This window comes from Chrysochloris asiatica, unplaced genomic scaffold (assembly GCF_000296735.1).
Source record: "Chrysochloris asiatica unplaced genomic scaffold, ChrAsi1.0 scaffold00104, whole genome shotgun sequence".
In the NCBI taxonomy this organism is placed as follows: domain Eukaryota; kingdom Metazoa; phylum Chordata; class Mammalia; order Afrosoricida; family Chrysochloridae; genus Chrysochloris; species Chrysochloris asiatica.
The window spans coordinates 8,490,993-8,499,372 of record NW_006408622.1 but is presented as its reverse complement, the minus strand read 5'-3'; the positions used below and the strand labels follow the sequence as shown (position 1 = coordinate 8,499,372).

The 8,380-nt window shown below is 42.9% G+C and overlaps 1 protein-coding gene across 2 annotated transcripts in view; it reads right to left on the bottom strand.

Annotated features, from left to right (window-relative positions):
- LSM14A (LSM14A, SCD6 homolog A (S. cerevisiae)) overlaps nt 1–7,999 on the bottom strand; it is a 53,120-nt gene extending 45,121 nt beyond the window's left edge. For both annotated transcript variants that reach the window (XM_006867316.1, XM_006867317.1), the window contains exon 1: nt 7,879–7,999. In XM_006867316.1, the coding sequence (XP_006867378.1) occupies nt 7,879–7,999 (121 nt within the window). The remainder of the gene's footprint in view (nt 1–7,878) is intronic.
- Nucleotides 8,000–8,380: the final 381 nt, after the last annotated feature.

The window sequence follows — 8,380 nt, the reverse complement described above, 5'->3', positions numbered from 1 at the left end:
AAAAAAAGCTAAAGTGGATAAAGAGAAATACTTTTAAGTGATGGTATATGGAGGGGATTATAATCAATGTAATGAAACAAGTTTATGAATTGTTGAATGTGAAACTGATGATGTGCCCTGTAAACTTTCATTCAATCCACAATAAAAACCTTAAAAGAACAACAACAAAAAAAACTAAACATGTCAAATGTCAAGAAAGTTAAAATACAACCTATAGATTGGTGGTGGTGTTTATGTGCCGTGGAGTCGGTTCCGACTCATAGTGACCCTGTACACAGGATTTCTGAGGCTGTAAATCTTTACGGGAGTAGAAAGCCTCATCTTTCTCCCACATAACCTTGAGGTTCACAGCCCGATTCGTAACCAGTAGGCTACCAGAACTGCTTACCTTGTGGTTTAGTAGTCCACGCTTATCCTACAATGCCACACCAGGATACCTTCACACTCACTAGAATGATTATTATTAGAAAAATGGAAACTAACAAGTAAGTTTTGATGAGGAAAACTTGGAAGCCTTGTGCATTGCTGGTAGTACAAAAGGATGTAGGCAATGTGGAAATTCCTTATAAAGTTAAACATGTTGTTGTGGGCTACACAAGCTGATTCAAATTCATGGTGACAGAATAGAACTGCCCCATAGAGTTTCCTAGGCTGTAACTGAGAACAGGTCAGTTCTTTTTTCCTATGAAGCTGCAGGTGGTTTCAAATGCCTGATCTTTCAGTTAGCAGCTGAATGCTTAACCAGGGAGCCATCAGGGCTCCTTTAATTGAGACATAGGATTATCATATGATGCAGCAATTCAATTTTAGGTATATACCCCCTGAAAGCAGATTCCTGCACAATAGTGTTCACCACTTCATTATTTACAATAGCCAAAAGGCAGAACCAACTGAAGTCTCCATCAGCATATGAATGGATACACAAAATCTGGTCAACACAATTGCTCTGCCCTAAAAAGAATGAAGTTCTAATACTCACTGTGATATGGATGAACCATGAAATAAGCCAGACACAAAAGCTAAAATATTATATGATCTTATTTACATAAAATATTAAAACAAACACATACAGACAAAAAGTAGGTTTATGGTTACGTGACTCAGGAAAGGAAGCAAAGAGGAGTTATTGTTTAATGTATACAGAGTTTCTGCTTGGAGTGATGAAAGTTCTGGAAAGAAATAATGAGCTGGTTGCATAACGCTGTGAGTACGGATAGTACTACTGAACTGTACGTTTGCTTGATAAGCAGTTCAAGCTGGCTCTTTGGGTCACACTTTCTTCTAGGCAAAAAGCACGAAAATTCCATGAAACTTAAAGTGACCCGTGTAAATATGAGGGGGCTTCAAAAAGTTCATGGCAAACTGGAATGAAAAGATAACGGAATTTTTTCAGGAGCTTGAAAAATCTGCCTCGTATAATAAGTAATAATACGTGGATATTAATAATATACCTTATTCCCTTAATCCAGTTTTCAAAATGGCTAATTAGCACCATGAAAGAAAAATAAAAGGCAAATTTGTTTCAGGACAGGTATTCTCAAGTATGGAGTAATAAAATTCAAGTTAAACCATACATGGTTATAGCTATGTTATTGCAGCACTGAGTTTAAGACAAAACTCTTACTATGTGTCATGCATAGATAAAACTGTTTTACCCTTATTTCATTACTTCTATTATTTTCTCTACTTCTAGTTGAGGAATCATGGCTATCTTACTATACTGAAAAATGAAGTTAGTTTTTAGCACCTAACTTCAGATTCCCAGAATTATCAAGAATGTCTACGAACTACATAGCAACAACAAAGTGTTTTTAAGGCTCTAAATTCTGACAACCTCACTAAATCGGATGGCCAAAAGAAAATGCTGCTTGAAGTTTCACTAGATCTTTGAAGTTCTGGGCAGTAATTTTCTGAATTGCTAGACATAGAGTTAATGCAAGCCATCAAAAGTACCTCACAGGTGTTTTGTCCTTTAAACAAATTTCTCCTGTCCTTTCCACTTGCCAAAGACTAAGACATGTGGACAAGATTTAACAGATGACAAAAGAAATAATCTATTGTGTATAGGGTCCTGGTGAGTCAGTATTGACTCGACTCAACACCTATCAACAAACAAACAAAACACATAACAAAGGAATAATCTGGCTGTTAACAATTTACCTTCTTTTACATCCCCCCACCAATCCCTTGATTTTAACCATTTTAAAAAGCATATATAATCATTCCAATCACCTTGGTGGACCACAAGCACCTCACATAATGCTCTGGATTGCAAAGTCAGTTTGAACCGCAAGGACGGCGGTTCAAGCTCAACAGCTGTTCCTTGGAAACACTATACAGGGTCAGTATGAGTTGGAACCCACTTGATGGCACTTAACAACAACAAATATATATACATATAAATAACAGAGGGAAATGTTTCCTAGTAGTGCTGTGAAGTTCTGGTGTGGTGCTGTAGGACAAGCACTGGACTGCAAGGTTGATTTGAACCCAAGGTGGCAATTCAAACCCACCAGCTGCTCCTTGGAAACCCTATACAGGGTTGCTATGAGTCAGAACCAACTCCATGGCACTTAACAACAACATATGGACTCCACAATAAGGATCCCTGGTAGCATAGTGGATTACAAACTGGGCTGCTAACCTCAAGGTCAGTATAGTCTGAATCTGCCAGTGGCTCATATGTTTGGGATATTACTACACATATCTAAGTATCCCCTTGCAAGCTACTCTGGCTTTTCCTTTTAGCAAATAAGAACCTTAGGGCTTGCAAATTTGTACCTTCAATTGGCTGCCTCTGGGCATTAAACACCCTCTGAGCAGGCTCTGGGGGAGCCTGCTTGGAACTGGAAGTCCCAAAGGATGGAGCAGAGTGGTCAAAACCCAGCATTTCCAGCAGACAAGCACGAATGTCAGCTGCCGGAGCAATCTGAAACTCAACACTGTCCCCCATCCTGGTGTCCTGCCACATGAAGCTCTCCTCTCCAGACTATTTGTTGTTGTTGTTGTTAAGTGCCTTTGAGTCTATGGATATATATATATGTGCATGAACTTTCAATTTATGAGGTCCATACCTGTATTTGAATTTTAAACAGAAATACAACTCTGAACATAGAAAAGAGTCACTTACGGATAGCTTCAAGAGACTAACACAAGATTAATAAGCTAAAATGCTGAATAAATAATTTTCATTTACTCATTCATTAAATAAACTTTTGTTCATCCTAGGAGTTCAGACTTCGAAGAGTGGGACAGAAGGTGAAGATGAACAATTAGCACAATATCCAAACAAGTAAAGAAAATTAAGTGTAAGTCACTATCAGTGTGAAGAAAGTAAACTCAAAGCTATTGATAAAGACTACAAGAAATAAACTGCAATCCAAATATACATATAAGAACGTCGTTACCGTTAAACTCTGTTAATTCAGTTCCGACTCATAACGACCCTGAACAGGGTTTTTGAGGAGTTGCTTGTGGATATGAACCATCAATCTTGTAGTTAACTGTCCAGTGCTTATTCTACAGCATCACCCTGCCTTGTGGTAAAGCGCCGTTGCCAACTCATAATGACCCTGCATAGGGTTTCTGAAGTCATGGAAACCCTATCCACGGTTGCTTTGAGTTGGAACCGACTCCACGGCACATAACCACCACAAACCACCATCAAACACTACCATTGGTAGGTTTGAACCACCATCCTTGTAATTAGCAGTCCAGTGCTTATCCTACAGTGCCATACCAGGATTCTTTTAATCTTTTAAGAGCCCTTTTATCTTCATCCAAATTTTGAAAAAGATAGAATTTTCAGACATTAAATTTCTCAACACATCATGCAAATAAATTATAAAATTTTAGTGACGGGCCCAGTATTAACTGGACTCTTGCAAAATAGTTTTAGATCAGATAATAATATTCTATAAAATAGCATACCAGAATTTGATAGCTAGCTTTTGAAAATATGATTAAGCTCCCAAAACGTGTTGCCCACTAAGTAATTCACTTTACTTAAGAAAAAGCATATATGGATGCATGTGACATTAAATATCAAAGCCATACGTAGATGATTATAAAACTATTTTCATTGCACAATAAAGCAAAGTATAATAAAATGAGGTATGCCTGTATGTCATTTGATTTCATGGGTGTTGCTTGTGGATCCAAATGAAACACAATCCTTGAAAGCATCAATATTTTCTGCATTTAACATGGTGTTGCTTATTGACCCAGCTGGGAGTCTTGGTTGTTGTTGTTAAGTGCCGTTGAGTCCGTTCCGACTCATAGCAACCCTGTATACGGCTCCCAAGGCGCAGCTGTTGAGCTTGAACCGCCAACTTTCTTGTTCAAAGTGACCTTGCAGTCTAGTACATTAACCCACATCGCCACACTGTTAAATTCATATTGTTGCCGTTATGTGCCATGGAGTCAGTTCTGACTCAAAGCAACCCCACACAGGGGTTTCTTAGGAGTAGCTGGTGGATTTGACCCACTGACCTTGCTTGCAGTTAGCAGTCCAGTGATTAACCTACAGAAATGTTTTTAAGAAGTTAAATTATTTTTAATGATAAATACTGTTTTCAAGTTGTATGTAGCACTCACCAGCGACTTTAGAGCGTCTCCTTTATAATTTTATAAAGCCATAAAAACCAATGCACTACAGTAGGATAAGCCCTGGATTGTGAACCACAAGGTCCACAGCGCAAGCCCACCAGCCACTGTACAGGAAAAAGATGAGGCTTTCTGCTTCCTGCAAGATTTAAAGCCTTGGAAGCCCCATGCAGGGTTGATACAAGTTGGAACTGACTTGAAAGCATTTAACAACAAACATAGTACAGCTAAGAAACCCTGGTGATGTAATGGATTAAGTGCTGGGCTGCTAACTGCACGTGCACAATTCAAAGCCTCCAGCTGATTCAAAAGAGAAAGGTGAGGCTGTCGGTCCCAGTAAAGATTTACAGCCTCAGAAACACTATGGAGCAGTTCTATGCTGTCTTATATTGTTGCTGTGAATGGCCATCGAGTCAGTTCCCACTCATGTTGTTGTTGTTATGTGCTGTGGAGTCGGTTCCGACTCATAGTGACCCTGTACAGGGTTTCCGAGGCTGTAAATCTCTACAGGAGCAGAAAGCCTCATCTTTCTCCCATGGAACAGCTGGTAGTTTCGAACTGCTGACCTTGTGGTTCTCAGCCCAATTGAGCCCTGGTAGCGTAGTGGTTACTAATTGGGCTGTGAACCACAAGGTCAGCAGTTCGAAACTACCAGCTGCTCCGCGGGAGAAAAATGAGGCTTTCTGCTCCCGTAAAGATTTGCAGCCTTGGAAACCCTGTACAGGGTCGCTATGGGTCAGAACCAACTCGATGGCACTTAACAACAACAATGCCACCAGAGCTCACCACTCATAGCGATGCTGTATAGGAGTGGCTGGTGTGTTTAAACCTCTGATCTTGCTATCCTATGTAGTTGATATAAATTGGGATCGACTAGTTGGCAAAGAGTTTGGTTTGGTTTCATGGTTATAGCACAGCTAAACATCTGTTTTGGAATCCACTGTTGACTCTGGAAGTTCTATTTTTTTTTTTTTTTTAAATACCAGTGGTTGTGATTCCTTTTGGGAGCAGGATTCCTTTGTTATGCTAATGAGAGGATTAGTGTAGGATACTAAGTCTTTGATCTTTTCAGATTTAAAAGAATAGAATAAGCAAGGAGCAAGGAAGGAAGATAGAAGCAGCTAAGGAAAACAGAAGCCACATCACATGACCATGACCAAGGAATCAAGGAAGAGACAAGACCATCCCCTAGAAAAAGGCCTAGAGCCTAGAGCCAGCACCCTGAATTCAGAGCTCTAGCCTCCTGGTTAGTTGGTTGGTTGTGTGATGTTCTTGTTGGTTGCTACGCATAGTGACCCTATATAGGGTTTCCAAACCTGTAAATCTTTACAGGAGCAGAAAGCCTCATTTTTTTTCCCACGGAGCGGGTGGTAGATTCAAACTGCCAAGATTGTGGCTACCAGCCCAACTAGTAACCCACTATGCTACTTTCAAGCCTCCTAAACTCTGGGAAAATAAATTTCTGCTTGTCAAAGCCACCCACATGTGGTATTTCAGTTGTAACAGCACTAGATAACTAAGAACATTCATCTGTTTTGCTTTTAAAGAAACTTAAAAACAAGGCCAAGTAAAAATGGATTTGGCTAATTAAACAGCATCACTGGGCAAATCTTTTAATCATCTCGGAATACTCTCATTTAAATAATCCCTGAGGTACTGTGGATTCATGGAGAAGTTGATGAAGAGCTAGTTTACAAGAAAGAGCTTTAATGAGACAATGTTTAACAAGGAAGACAGGGATGTTTTGGGGTACTCCCAGCTTTTTTCTTTTTTTTAGGTTTGGTCATTTTTCAAGCCTACAATTCAGTGATTTTTAAATAGATTTGTGCGACCATCACCACAATCCACTTACTGGAGTATCTCATACTACTCTTGGACAGCTGGCTGGAATTTATTTTGTAGGAAGGGGCTCCAAAACACAGTGACCACTAAGGAAACACCACGGTCACTAAGATCTACCACATGTTAGATGAAGCTCTTACTATGTAACAAATTACAGGTCTAAAGCATAAGGATTCCTTGGTCACTGAAAATGAGGAAGACCCTAAACTAGATGGATCGACCCAGTGGCTGCAACAATGGGCTCCAACATAACAATCGTGAGAACGGCACAGTGCTTGTTTCATTCTGTTGAGCATAGGGTCGCTGAGTCGGAACCGACTCAACAGAACCGAGCAAAAACACACAACATTTAAGATTTGTCCCAATATCAGTGTTATTAAAAAAAAAAGATGTTACCAAACACTCGCTTGATATTGTGAGATCACTCTCCTAACAGTTAAAAAAACATTTTTTCCCCTCAAATTCTTTTATTGATTTAGAAAAATTTCCTCCTAAGCCTGCTTTGTCCCTGCCAAGCTATTCAGCCCACAACTCTACCAAACTGCTGTGACCAAGGTGCTATTTTCTTCCTGGTTTGGCTCTCAGGCGAAGCAAAGGCCCAGCAAGTGCGGACGGAAAAGAAACAGATTGTGTCGATGCTATTAAATACTAGGGGTAAGCACCCGCACTCTTCATATCCAGAACCCCCTTTCCCAGCGAGGCTCCCCAAGGATCAGTCCGCGCACATTGACCGCTTCTGGGGCAAGGGTCCTGGGTCAAGGCTGACCCCCTCCCCTCACTGGGTTTCTAACAGTAGTGTAGTCGGGGCAACATCAAGCAAACACGCTCTGAAAAGGACTCGGGCTTAAAAGGCAAATACCATTTTTGAGACAAGTGGGATGTGACCCGCTCGAGAGTACCAATGGCATTTTGAGATCGTTTGCGTCGCGGAGCAAACCCAAAGTTTTGGCACAGCACTTACAGTTCACCTGAGGAATAGCTCCACGAAAGGAACTGAAATTGAGCACGAGAGGAAATGGGTGCTGTGGAATCAACAAGACAACACTAAATCCAAGGCAGACGCAAACATTCTTGAAGACCCAGGCTTTGTTGTCTGGTGAGACAACAGAAAGAACCACCGAATTTCGGAGTTGGAAGACACGTATCTCTGTGTTCTCCGACCAGTTCTCCGACTTCAGGGCCGCCCCGCCCCACACTAGGCCCTATAGTTCCCCGGATTTAAGGCGCGGACCTTCGGGGTGGTCGCCAAGAAGGCCTGGGGAGGCCCTAACCCGGCCAGCGATGCCTAAGCCAGGAGAGAGAAGGAAGCGGCCTAGGGGAAAGAGGACGGAGGGAGGAGGGAGCGAACGAAGAGGCCACGGGCCCGGCAGGGGCGCGGCCCCAAGCAGGCGCTGGCCCGGTTCCCCCACCCCGAAGCTCGCCCCAGCGCACCTTTGGCTAGGGCTACGGTGGAGTTCTCAGTGTCGATGGTGTAGAGGATGCCCTCGTAGCGGATCTCCGCCTTGGAGATGAGGCTGATCTTGCTGCCAATGTAAGGGGTTCCTCCGCTCATGGCGCCGCCGCTGCCGCCGCTCGGGGCCACTCGCAGAGAGGCAGATTCCACGCCGCTGCCGCCGCTCTGGACGCCCGCTCGCTTCTGCGGCGCCTACAGCAGCCGCCTCACACTCAACATGGCGGCAGCGCCGGGTTCGCTACCCTCCCCCAGCCTCCCGCCTTCAAGCCGCGGCGCGGCGGCGAAAGCGGCGACAGCGGCGGCGGCGCGGGGCATGCCGGGCTGGTGAGGCCGCGCTCTCGCGATACTAAACCTCGGGTCGGGCGGCTCCGGGCTCTTCAGTGGCGTGTGTATTACGGCCAGCAATCCTTCCCCTGACCTAGAGCGTTCTTGTTTTTACGGCATGCGAGGAACTTCAGGGGAAAGCTGACTGGCATCCTG